The following is a 19,078-nucleotide window of genomic DNA, read 5'->3' as shown; positions in this document are numbered from 1 at the left end:
CACGACCGACTGCCTTTGTTTCCCCAGTGGCTTTGCTTACACACGGGAACCAATGTGCTTATTTGAGCCCGAGTCGACCTAGGGGAGCCCAGGACTGGTTCAGATAATCGTCACTGGTCTTGGCCATTGACGGGAATCAAACTCGGGTCACCGAGTTCGTAGCGCAGTCCGCTAACCACGACCCCTACAGCTCCTCACCCAACTGCTCATAGCCAGGTGAGGGCATAATGGGACAAGGAGTCTCTCTTTCATGGGAGACCTGGGTTTAAAGAATCACAGTGAAACAGAACATTATAAAGCTAGAAAATAAAATCAACACAGAAGAACAAATTGAAAACATTTCTGAAACATGAAGAAACCTAAAACAACCACGGTTGACTTCCCACACAGTTGCACACATTATACTGACCCCAGTAGAATGAAGAGCTGACTTAACTTCCTACCAGGATTTGAACTCATAACTTCTCGATTTAAAGTCAGGTGCTCGAATAATGCACCTAACCAAACGCTATATATGCAAACACCTTCTTTAGTGTGTTGACAGTGGTGCAAAAGTATAAATAAACACGTAAAAAAATCAAGCAACCAAAAAACGAATCGCAATAACGCAACACATTTGTTAGAACAATATCCTAAAGTAGAACAAATATATGGCCCTTTTTCATAACAGAGAGATAAAAAGTTTAATATTACTGTATATATATGAAGTACACTTATTTTGAGGCTCTCTTCTTCTTCTCAATGATCTCCACGCACCACATCGATCATGCGGGTTGTTTGACAAGACTTATGGACAGCTCATGTCGGTGAAGAGGGAAGGGTCCAGGACCGGTTTAGATATTACTCACCACTGATATTGGCCAGGAATTGAATCGAGGTTGCCTGGTTCATAGCGCAGCATGCACCACCACTCTAACCCATACAGCACATATCCAATGAAAATGTAAAGCTCATGCAATCATGCCGTGTCCCGTTTCATACCAGTAACTTTCATATTAAATTACCCAAAAAATATATTCTTAAAATGTAATTCACAGTTCATTACACACTCTTGTTAATTCAAGTAAACATGGTATTACGGTTGGGGCTATGGGAATCAGCAGGAGTCAGCCCAGCTGCCATCAGAAGAATTGTAAAGCGGTCGTAAAAACAGAGCTGATATTCACAACCCATGCAATAATTTAGCTAAAATCACGCAAAATATCCTTTCTCATCCGAGTTGCCCAGGTACTGATAAATTGACAAGAACGATGTGGACAAAGGAACAAACCCAGCTATACCAATCAACGAATGAAAAAAACAGATATCTGATTTCTTTATATCGTCAACCAAGGGTGCTTACCAATACAACCATTCAACGTTTTCCTTCATGACCAACGTCAAGACAATTTTGGGAATGGTGGTGAATGTCTAGAATACAGAACTGTATCACGTAGAGCTGGTGAAACGCTCAAACCTGCGGAACAGTGAAGTAACCAGGAATTGACGGCACAGCAAGTGGGTTTGTGAGCAGTTCTCTGAGGACCTTTGAATATTACCTCATGTGCATGGGTTCTGTGAGCACTGCTGTTTCCTTCCACAAGCAAAACACTCATTAAAAAAACAATGGTCAATCATCCAATGAAAGACCCTCCTGAAAGAGACGCAGTAAAGCTTACCTTCCATGGACAAATAACATTTTTTTACTACTAATTCTAAAATGTTTCGCATTTGATTGTCTTCTTATATAGTTCCAAGTTCCTAAGACCACCAGTATGGAATTTACCACTCGTTGCAAAGGAAATACAGCTGTAATGGCTGGTCAGTAGTGCCAGTCCAATACTGCAAGTGGTTAATTTACTACCGTCTAAAATCTAGAACATTCTTTGAATGCACGCATCCTTTCAGATGTGCTGGGCACATGGAAACAAAACTTACGACCTAATAACATTAACAAGAACTTGATTTGGCGCTTTCGTGATTGCAGAAATTACTCTGTTTTTTTTTCGGTAAAGTCACGTAGAAATAAGGAAAAATAAAATTACATAATAGCATACGACGTTTCGATTGCAACACAAGCAATCATCATCAGGTACAGAAGAGGTACATGTAAGAGAGAGAGGAAACACATAACCGCAGATATATATACAGACCCTAAGTAGAGGGAATTAATACAGATACACCAGGGGATACAGAGAGAGACGGAGGAGCACACTAAATCAAACAGGGTTTAGCAAAATTTGGAAACTATATAAAGCAACACAGACGGTCGGTTAAAACACAATTAACGCATGGTCTGGTTGATTACGCTATTTCAAAGATTGCTAAATTGTAAGTTAAGTGTAACATTTAAGAGAGTGATAGAATACAGACCGCAAAGAGACATATGGGCAGAGACACGCACACTTCTTCACCGTGAAAACCACAGCAAGAAAATTTTATAATTTTCAAATTTTCTTGCTGTGAAAATTTTCAAATTTTCTTGCTGTGGTTTTCACACCTGATGATGATTGCTTGTGTTGCAGTCGAAACGTCATGAGAATTTTATTGTTTTATATTTTTATTATTTTATTGTTTCCCTTCTACGTGACTTTACCGAAAGAACCAAGAATAAGATCCTTACAATGCACGTATAAATGCTGAGAAAACACAACACTCTTTACTGGAACAGCAACACATTTGGAATATTGGCATTTGAAAATACCAGAATGTTTCAAATGACCCTTCAGGAGAGGACAATACCTACTTATCATTTTAATAATACCATCAACATGCCAATGGAGAGAATTAACAAACTTGAACAAGAACTGTACATTAATTTGTGTAACATGTCAATCGGGTTTGCCTCATTAATACTGAATCATAGTTTCATATATCAAAACATCATTTATTTAAAAATGACAAATTCGCTCAGCTATTTATCGTTACTGGATTACAACACGAACGGCAAGAGCACGATGTAATTCAATGTCAAGGATCGGTGCCTGTGAAACATGTACCTGTAATTTATTTTTCTGCCAGGGTTCATGCTTATGAAAGGCCCCTGTAGGTACCCATGGTCATGCCACCAGGTGACCGATAGCTCAGTTCCAATTTCAATCAAATGTCCTCTATATAATGGGGTGCCGGACCACTGCGATTCATCAAAGCTTTTGCAAGGGAGACCTGGGAAAGGGGGGTAACCAAAGCTAAGCAGTGACTGTTATTAGTCTGCATCAATCGTAAGCCCAAGAATTTAAGTTTGAACAAAAAAAAGCCACAATGTGTGAATTAGCTATCTAAATATAATCGTGATAACAGTGGTTTACAGCCCATTTTCAATCCACTAATGGATGAAAGCCTCCCCCCGATGCAATGTCAGTCATAGAAGCACTTTTGTATGACCATTCTTCGCCAAGCTGGGCAGGGAAGCAGGTTGGTGAAGCGGGTGGCTGAGGAATGGTTGAGATATTGCTCACCAGTGATGTTCGCTGTAGCCGCAAAATAGAACTCATGTCAGCGTGCGTAATGCAGAGCAAAAATCATTACACCACTGCTCTAAATACACACGTGGACAAATGATTTTGAGGCAAAAAATCCACCCACACTGGACAGCCACGTATTACGTAACTATTTCAGAAAATCATGAAACCTGCATGATAAATTACACTCAGCCTTCAATCTATTAGCCAGTCAATCAACCAAACTGATTTTTGCAAGAAAATCAAGAGCACGCAAATTTCGATTTAAAGCCTTCGTGACTGCAAGGATTCATCTTCTTTGGTTCTTTCGGTAAAGTCACGTAGAATGAGAATAAAATAATAAATTGATAAAATAAAATAACACAATAAAATTCTCACGACGTTTCGGCCACAACACAAGCGGCCTTCATCAGGTGAAGGCCGAAACGTCGTGAGAATTTTATTGTTATTTTATTTTATAAATTTATTATTTTATTCTCATTCTACGTGACTTTACCGAAAGAACCGAAGAAGATCAAGAGCACGTGTTTACTGGTAGTGTACACAAATTCACTATATATTTTTCTACATGTGGAGGACAGAACAGAGATGTCTATGTTTTTACCGGTACTACAACAATTCTGAGGCTATCGGTTGTGCACCATTTGTAAAACAATACAATGTTAGAAATGCATTTCATATGGGATATCACAATTCTGTCTGTTACTTTTTCGTTTATATTTACCCGTATCAATGGGGGATGCATCTTATTTTCCGGCATGCTTTTTAATCTAGAGAATAAGGTATGTAGATTTTTTTCTTACACACAACACTGCAAAATACATGTGCGTGATATAATTTGGCTTCACGATTTGCTTTTCATAATCGCTGCATTGGGGTTAATTAAGGACAGGGATGACAATTACTGCTGCAATAACTACCAATTTGAAATTAGAAGGAATAAAAAATACAGTAATTGCTTACCGTTCATTTAACCTGTTAAAACTGCAATTACCATTACCGACGACAGGCACTGAGAAGGGGGAAAAGGTGTATTACTCTGATGCTGTTCATCAAAAGGCTAAAAATTTACACCATAATTACAATACAACTTTATGTGGTATTACAATCATCACATGACAGGGCTGTAAGAAGCCAACAAGATGTTGCCTCAAGATAATCTTGAAGGGCAAATAAGTAACTGGAATTTGCAATAAAACGCTGTCTCTTCCTCCAAGGTGATGAAGTGCTTAATGATAATTTTGGTCGCGATGATAATATTCAGGCTCAATGGCGGAGCCAGGATTTTCAGGTAGGGGGGGGAAACCCCTCCAGCAATGAAGAATGATAGAGGAGTTGTTAGTAGGTAAGGACTTGTCCCTTGCTTTTTATTCGACTTGTGTGCGGCGATGGGGCAGCCATCGATCGAGGGTCGAATTCGAACCGCGTTGTGATCGACATCGCGCTCGCTGAAGGTGTTGATGCCTTCAGGGAAGTAGTGTACTGTATACGCAACTGCACACAATTCTGTGAGTCACTTATAACCGCTTTTCCGTTACTTATTGCCAATAATGGACGCAGACTTTTGTCCTATCATCTCATAGAGTCCCTGGCACGTAATAATATGCTACACCGTGGCAGTGGGGGTCACAAAATGCCGATTTATTACTAATACACCCCAATGATCCTATCGAAATTAGGGATTTCGATCGGATCATTGGGGGGGCACTTGCCCCCCCCCCCCCACTGGCTCCACCAGTGTTCGGGCTATGTGAATTTACTCGAGGCGGATGTCAGTGACTCACTACATCTGAACATACATGCATTATATAACGCACGTATACATGTACAGCCCTTTTGTCAATCCACTGATGAATAAGAGCCTCCCCATGCCAATGGTTCGGGAGGGCTATCTGAACATACTTCACCACGCTGGTCTGTGCAGGTTTCTGAAGGTGAGGAGCATAGACGTGGGAGCATAGCAGTGCATACAGCAATGGATTTTTACAGCACCGCCCCCTGATAACCACTACATAGCACCCTACAACGCCTGCTATGCATCGTGGTGCCCATACAAGCATTATCCAGGCTCAACGATAATTATCGTCCTACGATATATTTTAGTGTGCAGCAGGATAAGCCCGTTTGCAATTAATTGATGAAATTTTTACAAATCGATTCTCCTCGCTAAGACGTTGGCAAATAAACGACTGCATCCAACCCTGACCAGCGCAGGGACAACTGAATTCTTGCAAAAAAGCATTCTAAATGCAACTATACAAATAAGCTCGACAACACAACGGCAAATGTTTGCAAGCAACAATACATTTGTGAGGCATCTTTTCCACACGCTGCCTTTTAGCAGAGCCAACCTGTGTGGGCGAACAATGGTTCCACTTATACATAATCCGTAGGACATCACACACAAGAGTATTTTTTTGTGCACTATGACTAATGGATGGTTATTATTTTCTACCCCATTACTAGAAGTATCCAAGGTGTGTGTATTTGCTTGCATGCACGTGTCTATTTGTTAAATTAATTACAACTGCAATGAAAACATAATTTTCCTTGGCGACAAACTCAAAGCATTTCCGTGCATTGCAAAAATGCATTATCTAATGATTTATTCCACAAAATATTATTTTTTTGCCGAGATGTGTACAAAAAAAATGCAGCAACTCTTGGGTGCACAGTATCCTGCAATCATAGTGTAAGATCTAGCTTGTGCAGAGGATTTACATTTCTCACGTGTATAATTGAGACTCTCAATCATGATCAGACACACATGCATGTTCACACGTATAAAAACGTATCATCATACAGCCATAGAGACTACTGGGGCGAATCTGTCAACAAGAACTTTGTTCAGATCGGCACGCACACGAGGGTGTGCTGTGGACAACAGCAAGTATGGCCGCCATTGTTTTCACAGTGCACATATTTACATTGCGCCCAATGTACTTACTCGAGGCTAAATCGAAAATGTGGTTACCTAGGACAGATTTAGATACTATTTGCCGCTGATGTTAAGTCCTGGAATTGAACCTTGTTTGCATGGTGTGTAACACGGTACACTAACCACCGCACAAATGCTAGAACCAAAACACTCGCGTACACAATACAGCAAAGATCTCACAAATATCCTTTAACATAACGTTGTGGCAGGTACTGTTAGCGAGCACTTATGAAGGTCAGAATGGCACAACGGGAAGTTTGTTGCCCACACCACATCTGGCCAGCTTTGACTCACCAATGCTGGTACTTACACACAGCACCAGGTAACCATTTAAGGCTGATAACCAGGATTGGTTACGATATCAATTACCATTGATGTGAGCCATGGTCAACGATTGTAGCGCAGTGCACTTACCACGACACCACCACTCCCCACACACACCCACACAAGCAGACAGGTTACATCTCCTTAACCGGGGACGGATCTCTGGCTCACTCATCCCAAATGGCAGCTGTGCAAATAGCGTGTGGTAATAAATCAATTAACCAACCACCAGATCTGCTTGCACGAATGCAGGGCACGTTTTAAAAGTCATAATGAAGTCCACGCACGGATTTTTAATGCTCCATCCCCGACAGTGATGCGTGGCGCTGGGTTAAATACAGGCAAACGGGAGGAATGACCAATGTCATTGTGAACCTAGCCACGGTTTCACCTAGACTTAATGGACACTCATGCTACCCACATAATCTTGCTCAGGGCAGCCTTTGTGAGCAGGAGCAGTGGTGTATGGCTCACAAGGAAATTTGTGGCTGTACAGCTGCAGGCTCAAGCAAATGCGTGAAATGGTGGAATGTTATTTTTCTGTGCTCGACAACACAACACGTTTCACGACGAAGCAAAACAAGCCTGGGTTTTTTTTTTTCCTGTAGCCAAAGCACATCCGTCATATAGTTGAGAGTAAATTGAAGGGAAAAATCAAGCCGTATATTATTTCTTGCTTGTGTATTAAATGAAACCTAAAAACAAAAATACATGTGCGTGATGATGGTAGATTGGTCACATGTGATGAGAATTGATGACCTTAAGCAATTTTATTGAGTGATTAATGGCTTTGTTTTTTTTTTCCATTTGACTGTTTATATGCTATCCAGAACTCGGTCATCAGCCATGGACATTCAATGCTTCGGGATCTAACCCAAAAACCTCTTATGGATGTCTAAACTCCTTACATTTAGCAGGTGTTTTTAAAATTAATTTCACCGTCAGTCTCCAATCTCATTAAAACATTTAAGAAATATATAACGTTTGTTTAAGCACGGCTCTTATTTTCATTATTGCTGCTTGCTTTGCAACCAGTGTGGAAAATCGTCTCTTTCAACTTGATTTCACGCAAAATCACTGGAGCCACCACAAGGCTCTGCTGACCCTCATCGACTTTGGACCCTGGTCAATCATGGCTAACATCGTTTATGATTTTTGATTTAAAGCTTTCGTGACTGCAGTGATTCGTATTCTTGGTTCTTCAGGTAAAGTCACGTTGAAGGGAAACAATAAAATAATATATATATAAAACAATAACAATCTCACGACGTTTCGACTGTAACGCAAACAGTCATCATCAGGTGTGAAAAACCAACGGCAAGAAACATTTGAAAGAAGTGGCGGTTCGTATTTATTCATTTATTTTTCGTCTCCCCCCTCCTCTTTCCCGAACATAGATGGACTCGTCCTTCTAAACAAACTGTCAAATCGCTATCCGTGGTGCTAACGTTTAAAAAATAAATAAATACAAACCGCCACTTCTTTCAAATGTTTATTGCCGTTGGTTTTTCACACCTGATGATGACTGTTTGCGTTACAGTCGAAACGTCGTGAGAATTTTATTGTTTAATATATATTATTATTTTATTGTTTCCCTTCAACGTGACTTTACCGAAAGAACCAAGAATATCGTTTATGATGCCACCAATGACATCTGGGATCCCAAACTACCCCAGCTGCATATACTGACAGTGTTCAAACCATTCCCTCCAACAAAATCCAACACAGACCAAAAGAGAGAAGGAAAAAAAGTCATGCATATACAGCAGACTCTCGATTATCCACGCTAATGACGGGGAGGACGACCGCGGATAATTCAAAATCGCGGATAATCCAAAAATATAACCATTTTCTGCAGATCTCTGTCCACCAAGTAGTTTTCAGGGCAGGCCAATCAAAATCAAACTCCGCCCACTGTTGTAAAGATATGCAACTATTGTATTGTACTGTAGAGGCGATCACGTGTATTTCAGATTAACCGGAGTGCATATTTGTTCGGTTTAAGCACATGACTTGTAATAAACAATTCCAAGAATAACAATGTATAACTGTTTTTAGATTCTTAATTTGGGCTTAATTTACGTCAAAATCTCAGGTGCGCAGTTAATCCACAAATCGGATAAACCACACGCGGATAATCGAGTCTACTATACATGGATTCTGTAACGCTTTCCTACATACGTTCGTCTCCACAAGCGTTTAAGTAGTGATAATGAGAGCACTCACGCCAAGCACGCAGGAAACAGTATGTCCATGATACTAGAGGGCAAGGAACCAATTTGATGCATTTGGGCAGTTTTTAATCGGCTAAGTCCATAACAGCAAGACAATTTTACGCTCAAGTTTTGTTCATACAGGATAAATTTATGAGAATTATCATGCCCTCACGCATTACAGAGATGGCCGCAGGTAAGGAGCTGATACATTAACGCTTTCAACCTTCATTTAACAAGAATGTGCAACTGAAAAACAGTAAACAAATTTAATCGTGTTACAATTCGGGCAAGTAATTTTCTTTACAACAGATACAAAACCTATTCATATTATTGGTTCTTTCAGTAAAGTCACGTAGAAGGGAAATAATAAAATAATACAAAATAAAACAATAAAATTATCACGACGTTTCGAATGCAACACAAGCAATCATCATCAGGTGTGAAAACCACAGCAAGAAAATTTTGAAGAAAGGCCAGTGCCAGAAATGAGAAAACTATAAATTTTTATATTTTTCGAGTCTTATTAGCATAATTGACATCGTTTGGTTATCTTGCAAAGAACGTAAACGGGACCCATAACTCAGGCAGCAATCTCTGAAAAAAACATTCATGACAAATAAACCCCCAACCAGGACGATTTGCTCCAAATTTAAAAAGCGAATCTAATGCCATGTAAGCGCTTTTGTGACAAAATATTAAAATTACATGCTAGGGTTGAGTTACATATGGTATCACTTAAAAACAAAATAAATAACAAATGAAGTGTACCCGAAGCCTCCACAAACACCTCCGGCTATATTTATTTTGTTTTTAATGCCACGGCTGTAATTTTCGCGAGTACAGCCACACGCGTTGCAATGCTGATCCAGTTACGTTGTGTCCACTCCAGTAATAACAGGAGTGCAATGCAACAACGAGACCCATCACCGGCAATTTAACGAACGGTCCTTATTTTACGTCTTGTTTGTATCGTCTCATATGTTGTGTTGCTCAATCTACTCTCAAGTAGGTACATTATCGTAAAAAATTGCATTTATTTATAGAAATTAGAACTAGTCCATCATTAGTGGTGCATGCATCGCGAGTGTAGGAATACATTTTCACACATTGATGAATATTATATACCTAATCCGAGAATCCTCTACACCAGTGTCTTAGTACGAGTGGTCCAGCATGGGTCACGGTCGGTGCCATTGATGTAAATATGAAATGTTTTTCCTCACAAAGCACCACATTTTCTCCTACATGGCAGTTCGAGGAAACATTTTGAGGGCTAACGGTTTAGAGCCATTGCTCTACACGCTGCTGATGCGACTCAGAAAGTCAAAGCCAGTCCAGAATTTGTGTCTTAAACGATTTTTGCTTACTATTGGTTCTTTCGGTAAAGTCACGTAGAAGGGAAATAAGAAAAATAAAACAATAAAATTCTCACGACGTTTCGATTGCAACATAAGCAATCATCAGGTGTGAAAACCACAGCAAGAAAATTTTAAAAAGTGGTGGTTTTTTCTTGCTGTGGTTTTCACACCTGATGATGATTGCTTGTGTTGCAATCGAAACAGTGAGAATTTTATAGTTTGATTTTCATTATTTTCATTCTACGTGACTTTACCGAAAGAACCAAGAATATGAATCCCTGCAGTCACGAAAGCTTTAAATCTAGATTTTTGCTTAGTTACAGATATTGGAAGCTTTTTCAGGAACTGAGAGTTTGAGTTCCTGAAAGATTTTAATTTCTGAAGATTCAGATTCTGAAGAAGCTCCCAGCACATGGGAGTGAAACATCGAACAGAATCAGAATCTTTATTTATAATGGACGAATCCGATGAGTTATGAAGCTCTTTTTCACAGATGTCCAGTATGGATAGGTCGGCAACACTTGTAACAACCCGGAAACACATCGGAGAGCCTAAATGCTATTTTACATGGTATAAGAATCTATTTCAATCATTGAATCAACGAATCTCCAAATGCTTCGTGAACAATGTGTGAAGTTCACACCCCACATCCTAGATGTCAACAGCTACAAGCATCACTTTACACTGAGCCGGGGGCAATACGTTTTTAATGGAGGATGTCTCAGTAATGAGCAGTTGGCGGAGCTACCACTGGCAATAGCAGCAGATTACGGGAGGCAGATCCTCAAAGCTACTGAACACTATTCGCATTAGAGTTCACAGCACAAAGAAACAGCATTGTTACTCATTTTCTTGTGGATTATTTACGTAGAAGAGATATAAAAAAAAATCCAACTAATTTCATATTCAACTAGATCTGTAAACCATGTGTGCATACTTTATGTATTTAATTTAAGGCTAACCAGATGAAAATGTCCACTGTAAAGCCATACAAATTTTAAGAGCTAATCATCGGGATGGATTGAAGGCAATTTTCAGAACTAATTCAGTATTTTATTGAAGGACTTATCTTTATTAACATTTCCTTTCAACCAATGCTACATGCAAATCATTAATAATAGATTTTATGCGGCTATCCCTTGAAATAACATTATCTCTTTTCCCCCGGAATGTTTCATCCATGCCTAAAACCAGGCTCTGCATAACCTTTGTTAGGTAGAAAGGGCACATTCTTACACTGTGCATATGATTAATAATCCACTAATTATCTCCCCAGAGAAGCCAACTTTGTCTATTTGAACAAATCTAAAACATGGCCTAATCGGAAGTGGAACAATTGCAGTAATGAGTTTCATGCTGTTATAAAATTATGATTCACTCAATATTTAACTACACTGGTTCACACTAATTATTTATGAACAGAGTAAAATCAAAGGGCAACGTAGGTTGTCAATTTTCAAGCATAAAGTTATTTTTCATATGCTTCCTGCCAAGACACCCAATTATTATATTTACTGCAAGCATCATTGTTTAAAAACCTAAAAATAAAAAAGTACCAGCAGCATCATTAAGTACATTCGAATGTACCATATTTAACTTCAACATGTATATATTTAATCATGCTGTAGCTGATACCACTCATCAATGACAACATAAACACAGGCGCACAACTGACGTCAAAAACAACCGATGTCAATATGACCCCTATCACACAAACCCAAACCACACGTTCGCCTCTAGAGTTGAAAACAAACGCATCGAAGACTGCCTCAAGCACACCCCCCGTACCTCCCAGCCCAAGACTAGGACTTGTTGGCAATGGTCAAGCGTCACTAAGAGTGGCTGAGCAGCTGGCGCTATGCCCTTGCCACCTGCCAAGTGCAAGCACGTGTCCTTTGTTATGTAACATGCAACCCTTGAAGCTGGCAACTGTACGTGGCAGAAACAGAAGAAAAAACACAATAACTGTGGAGGAAAGCCCTAAAACTGCACGGCCTCATCACGGCAACACAACCCCATCCAGTGACAACCACGAGACTGAGATAACCGCACATCCATCCGCTCACGCAAAAACCCACGTATCCAAACATCCACACAAATACCCACTCAACCAGTCGACCCACGATGTATGTATGCATGTCTAACTTCTTTCGCACCGTACTCAGCCAACCGTGCTAATCGGAGGTGCGGGGGAAGGACAACACAATAATTCACACCAATCCACCCACCCAAACAAACACATTTCCAAGCACACAAACATCTAAAAACACTCACCAAGTGTCAGAATACCTATAAAAACACTCACCAAGTGTCTCTTTATACAGTAGATCATCGATTATTCAGTGGCTTCGGGGGGGAAGGGGGCACCAGGTTTTTAAATACGCCGGTTAATCACATCAGTATTTTAAATATCATATTTTTGCACATTCTTGTATAGCATTATATTTTTAGGTCTTGCATAGACTTTTTTTAGTGTTTTCAATTTGTTCACTATTTGAAATTAGCATAAACATACAAATATACAAAACTAAATATCCTACTTAAAAAGTTAGTGTATTTACTGTACCATACTTACCACTCAAAACTCGAAGACTCTGCATGGGGTGATGGATACATGATCTTGTTTCAACAACATGTGTTTGACCATCACGAGACTGATGCAGCCTTTAGACCGGTGCTCTGGCGAACGCAGAATTACACGCACTATTTGCCGGATTGCAATGAATGTTTTCTGTTTTTATTACAGTAATTAGTCAAGAAAAATGTATATACGTTAAGTATATTGATTGTTTAAGTTGTTATATGTAGTGTATATACTGTACTGTATATATTTGACACTGAAATCAAGCATAGCTATTTTTTTTCGTCACGCACATAGTGCCCGGGCTGGTATACAACCTTTGGTGCGGTTTTGCCGGATTGGCCCAGGACCGCCAGATAATGTTGGAAGCCGGATAATTGCGTGCTGGATAATCGACGATCAACTGTAATTCCATTTGCTATCTAAGGATTTCTCTCAGCATTAAAAACAAGCAGTCTTGCTTGTCAACAAAATGTATCCAAATTGCCGCCGAGAAAGGAAAACAAAACAGTCTCTCGTAGGGCAGCCGCGTGTATTGTGTTTAATTGTGTTTAACGGCCGCAGTGGGAAAAGTGTTAAGTCCAACACCGTAAAATAAATTGCAATCACCAATTCTTCCAAGCGGCAATAATACCGCCTCACCAAGGACAAAATTAAAAACTCTCAGAGCAGCACAGTGACTCATGTGCATTATGTGGCATGGGCTGAAAGCAAAGGGTTGCTGCTGTCTGCTCGTTGAGTGCACATTAATCAATGCTCAGGTGGAGTCTCCAGAATCCACCCCCCCCCCCCCCCACACATATATATACGACCATCTTTGCGCTGCAGAGAACATCTTCTTTGGAGCTGGTACCGGTGTCCGATCCAATCCTGCCCCCTCTTAAATAAAATGGCTATCATGCAGGAGTGAGCCCAAGTCAGCCTGCTTTGTCATCTGCTCGGCTCAAGAGTAAAGATAAAGCAATGCATTTCAGAATCCCTGCAGCACGAACAGCTGCGTCACTTCCCACAAAAGTACAAGACCGCCCTTCGTCAAAAGTAACATCGATTCTAGAAAAAAACTATACACGTGGGAGTGCATTTAGCTTTGAAACGTGCCGCACATCGATGACAGTGTGCATGCACGGCTTAAAGCGTGCAACAGGGCAGATTCTTACAAACGGACGGAATTGTCGCAATGCCGGTTCAGCATAAAGGATATCTGTCGGCCGTGCTTGTCGATGGGTAGCTGACGGCGGTGCGGGGATATGAGGCGGCTCCGGCTGGACACGCGTTCAACCAGGCCGTGGTGCCGCGTTCCCCGCGTCGTGTCCAGGTTTGTGTAGAAGGACGTCTGTGGAGCAGAACCCTTCGGCTGTCAAAGATACCCTGCCTGTTCAAAACCCACTGGATGCATCCATACAAGTGGTGTTACAATGAAGGCCAAGAAAATCTGGCGGCGCTAAAGGATCAAAGGAAGCCGCGAATATGCAAATAAAAACCAAGTCAGCGATGAGTTAAAAAAAAACAATGCATTTAAGAAGCGCATATCAGCAGAATTCGTTAAATGTCTCCACAAATATACAAAAATATGTTTTAGTCCATCAGATTCTTGCCCTTTCAGGCAATATTATCAATAGCAACTTGTTTAAGCAAATCCTGAACCGGTTATGCTGGTGGATTACCGAATGTTCGAGTAAAGAGCATACCGTATAAACAATGTGACCTTGTTCAACGCAAAAAACTATGCCGCACACAAACTCATTATGCGTTGTAGTGGAGAAATATAGGTAAAACATTTATTTATAAGCATAATTCTGTTCTGCGTCTCCACATGTAAATAAAATAGTTTTTAGCCCAGTAGCCTAATTATTGACTTTTCAGACTAAAAGTTGTGTTTCTCAACTCCAGCCCTCCCGACTTGATGAAAAAACTCATTCATCAACAATACTGTCATAACAGGAAAGATAGGCGACGTTTCAAGCAACGGCCCGGCCCGTCTTCATAACCACTGCAAAAAAACGTCAACTATTATATATACTCTTCCTTGACGAATGTGTTGAGTTTTTTCGTTATTTGTGCACCACCGCTAATGCAGCATGACCAGATGTGGTTATATTTTATGCCAATTGAAGCCACTGCGTACTGTCTATATAAAAAGTTGTATTGTGGTGGTGGGTTGTGACGACTGGAGGTGAAAAACACTTTTAGAATTGCTGGTCACAAACCCTCATGCAAAAATTATGCCCAGCAACTCATCATTCCTCTGGGTTAGCCTCGAGATGAAAATGCGGTTGTGTTAGGTTGATGATGATCACATTTGATGGTGTCAAACAAGATTTGAAGATCTGCCTTAGCAAAGTTATTCATAACAGAATACTTGTTTGAAATGTAATTGGAGTCACATTATTCGTGGAAATGGCACAAAAATAATTTAATATATCATTCCATTGCCACAGTTGTTAATTATTCTGTTCAGTGGTCGTCAACCCTTTGAGGAATGTTCAGAAAACCAACTGAACCCAAGTAAAATTCTTCCACACATACCTTTTCCCATCAGCAATGCAATTACGCACAAGGATAAGATTAACCTTAATGCTAGAGCTCCTGCAAGCAATCATTACTCTGCTGAAAGAATCTCACCCTTCTCGCTACACACAAACACACGATTTGTAAATACGCCTGGGCATGCGCCCAGGTGGTCATTGAATCTCCCCTTTCCATGAACGGTAAACGCTCAATTTAGTTTTAAAACTAAATTTCATATAAATACCTCAGTGTCGATCAAACTGCCAGTGTATTCTCTTGAAGTGCACGTAAATATAGAAAACACACTCGCAATCTACGAGTTAACTCAGTATCTACTGAGTGGACAAATTACGTCACAATGTGGCCGTCACTCGATTAACTTAGCGAACAAACACTGCGAACCGGAAGCAGCCGTAAACCATGGGGAATTATATACACGCTATGCCAACAAACTGTGTGATACCACTGTGCCTTTGGGAAGGGCTAGCCGCCTGCAGAGTATTATTGATTTGAGTAAACCAAACTGGCTAAAAGGTGTGTTTAGCGACAGCAAATTTGTGTTTGAAACAATTGTTGAACTTTAAGTGATTGGCCACAATATTATTGATAGAGGGGGGTTAAACGTTAGTATAGTTTGCATGAGGTGAGTATATAGAGACTGCCAGAGAAAACAGGTCAGTACACTGCAAATGTTTTCCTTATGTTTGTGCCAATACAGTTTGTGTATAACTTAAAATAATAGCATCAAAATGTTTTAATGGGGTGGGATTCATTTCTGTAAGTTCAGTTTGCGGCATCTCCCCTTAACATCTTAAGAAGAGATGAAACCCAAAAACAAATATCCCTTAAGTTTTTAGATGGCACTATATTGCAAAAACGGCATCACTAACGGTATATGTACAGCCCTTAGCAAATCCACTACTGGATGAGGGCCTCCCTACACCATGCGGGTTGTAGGGGTTATGTGACCATTCTCCACTTTCCTGGTTAGTGCAGGTTGAATGTGGGGGGCGCATCGACTTAGGAGTATAGTACAGTACAATGGATTTTGCCGCACTGCCCTCTTCTGCATCAATCGCAGCCCTGCAGCTTCTAATAACCTGCTTGTAAATGGTGAGCACTATCCAGATTCAGCCATACTTCGCTTCTGTGATCGGACGAGATAGGGCACATTCCAGGTTATGTCGTCAGGCTGACTGCAACAATTTGAAATGGCATTATTTCCATTATGAAAATTATGTTATTGTTGATAGACTGGTTTCCACAATAGTTCCATCAACTGGGGCAGATGTTGACACAAAAGCCAGTGCTATATCTATATGCAATTAGCATGATGGTTTCCTGTTAAGGAAATGTGAAACACAAGAAACTAATAACTCTCACCTTACTTAGGCTGTATGCTCCAGGCTATTTTGTGTGAAGTTTTGGGAATAAAAAAAAGATAGGCTTTGAAGTTACACTCAAACACACCATAATAGATCTGTAGTGACATCACTGCACTATGATGGAGCAGCTGGCTGTGATTTTCAAGTTTATTTACAAAACACAGCCTAGATGCATGTATACAAGAAAACATCTGTGTTATTGGTTTGCAAAGTTGTAATGATATACTTTATAGAAATTGTGAATATTTACTTCACAATCCACAAATAATATGCCTGGCCATGAAATGTCATGGGCACTGACATAAAGGACATCTAATACGGTTAAATATGCCAGTGGCTCTCAAACTTCAGGCCACAGGCCCCATCATGTCCCAGTTTCCTATTTATACACATCAATATATTGCATTAAATCTTGACTCAAAAAGCTTTCGTGACTGCAGGAATTCATATTCTTTGGGTCATTCGGTAAAGTAACGCAGATAGGTTATTTTTATTTGATTTTCTTTGAACCTATCTACGTGACTTTGCCGAAAGACCCAAAGAATAATATATTGCATGCGACGAAAACTTCATAATTTGTCTGAACATCAATAAAACACAGACCCTTGAATCGGCGGTAGGCCGCAGGGCTCATAAAACAAAGCAACTAAATAAAAAAATATACCGAGGACATGAATGCATTTGAAAGAGTGGTTTCGCTTAATCCGCAAAATGCCATGGTGTGAAGAATGGACCCTCAGCGAGTAAAATGCAAAACAAATACAATACACATGCTCGCTACACAAAGGACCCTATCTACCACGAGGCTCTCACTTCGATCACTACCCAATACACACCCCCATAGAAAAATGGCACATCCAAATATAAAATCTACACGTATTTCTAATGACACAGGTTTGACCGAATCTCATTTGGAGCATTCCATTTCATATGAGAGGTGTGCGGTGCACATTACACTCGAATGCAGGTAGCTGTCCCTTGGGCCTGGTTGCCACTGTTATTCATCGCGTTATTTTCACAGAAGCAATGGAAGGAGACCAGTTGCTGAGGGGGGTGCACTGTGCAGTGAGGTGGGTAACTGCACATGCAGGATGCTTACCTGAAAATCCAGCGGGGCATTCACCATCTGGTTGACATTGGGCAGTGATCCTCCATAGTACTGAGTGCGGCTTTGTGCCAGCTGCAGCTGTTGGGCCTTGAAGTGTAGCTGTTAGAAACGACACAGGACACACAAACATATAGACACGTGAGGTTCCATGGAGGATTTTTTTTTTGTTAAACCTTGTAAACATCTTTTTCTCCAAGTGTATTCCGATTGTGCTATCGGCGTCAAATTATTTAGACGAGGAATTTGTTCAGATGTATCGCAGATCCGCGCAAACCTTCATTTGTAGAAAACGGCCGACAGGATATCAAGGAGCTAGCTCTTGTGATTCCTTTAAGTGACCTATGTTCAATATAGACAAAACAATATTTTGTACCTGAAAAAGGTGGAATTTGGATACACTAAGTGCACAAAAAAATCGAAGTGATGTTTTTTTTGTGCAGTCACTGATGACCGGTCAAGACCATCACCTCACTGGAGAACCAAGTTTAATGAACGGCGGCTGTCTGGATTTGAACCTACCATCTCTCAAGTGCAAGCTCAGCGATCTGACCTTTGGCTCAAAGATTCCATCAAAACCCACAATTTTTTATTTCATATACTGAATTCACGGTGCTGGCTGCATGAAATGTATCAGATATTGCTAAAAGTATAGAGTAGAAATAAATAAAATGAAGGATGGATGCGATTATGATGTTTTGACTATAAATACCTAACTTTAGATAAAATATGTATGTAATGTTTGTTACAGGGAACATTTAAAAATATACGTTTACACTACTGTGGCATCCAAGTCACATTACCCGATTCACATTTATGAAAAACGATACATGGTGCAAGAAACAATAACATTGGCAGATAAAATGATCATTTAAATCTTACTTAAAATAATGCTAAAACACACCCTGTTAGATTTAATTGAACAATGCAAAACACACCTCAAAATAATAATTGGCCCAACAATGCCAATGCAGAACCCTGAAAAAGAGTCTTGAGTTTCAGTGAAGATTTCCTGGGTAAATAATAAGAGTCACTGCTGCAGTGAACTTAAAAAAGGTCAATCAAATGGATTTGTTTTGCGGTCAAGAAAGGAAAGATCAGCTGCAGTTCAAACTAGAATAGTTTAATTTAAAAATACTATTCATTGACAAACCGCTGCTGAATAAAGGCCACACTACACTCTGTCAATCATGGGGGGGGTTGCCAATACTTCACGTTAGTCA

At 40.1% G+C, this 19,078-nt stretch overlaps 1 protein-coding gene across 6 annotated transcripts in view; it reads right to left on the bottom strand.

The window, feature by feature from the left end:
• Positions 1-19,078, bottom strand: part of CRTC1 (CREB regulated transcription coactivator 1) — a 64,099-nt gene that overhangs the window by 43,315 nt on the left and 1,706 nt on the right. For 3 of the 6 annotated variants that reach the window (XM_032975818.2, XM_032975821.2, XM_032975822.2), the window contains exons 2-4: positions 17,850-17,957; positions 16,749-16,772; positions 14,059-14,190 (exon numbers count right to left, since the gene is read on the bottom strand). In XM_032975818.2, the coding sequence (XP_032831709.2) occupies positions 14,059-14,190; positions 16,749-16,772; positions 17,850-17,957 (264 nt within the window). The remainder of the gene's footprint in view (positions 1-14,058; positions 14,191-16,748; positions 16,773-17,849; positions 17,958-19,078) is intronic. The other 3 variants (XM_032975819.2, XM_076052702.1, XM_076052701.1) reach the window with 1 other exon arrangement.

Source organism: Petromyzon marinus, chromosome 57, assembly GCF_048934315.1.
Source record: "Petromyzon marinus isolate PM22_M1 ecotype Great Lakes invasive population chromosome 57, UKy_Petmar_22M1.pri1.0, whole genome shotgun sequence".
NCBI classification, from domain to species: Eukaryota; Metazoa; Chordata; class Hyperoartia; order Petromyzontiformes; family Petromyzontidae; genus Petromyzon; species Petromyzon marinus.
Note: the sequence above shows the minus strand (reverse complement) of the source record. Positions and strands in the feature narration are given on the sequence as shown.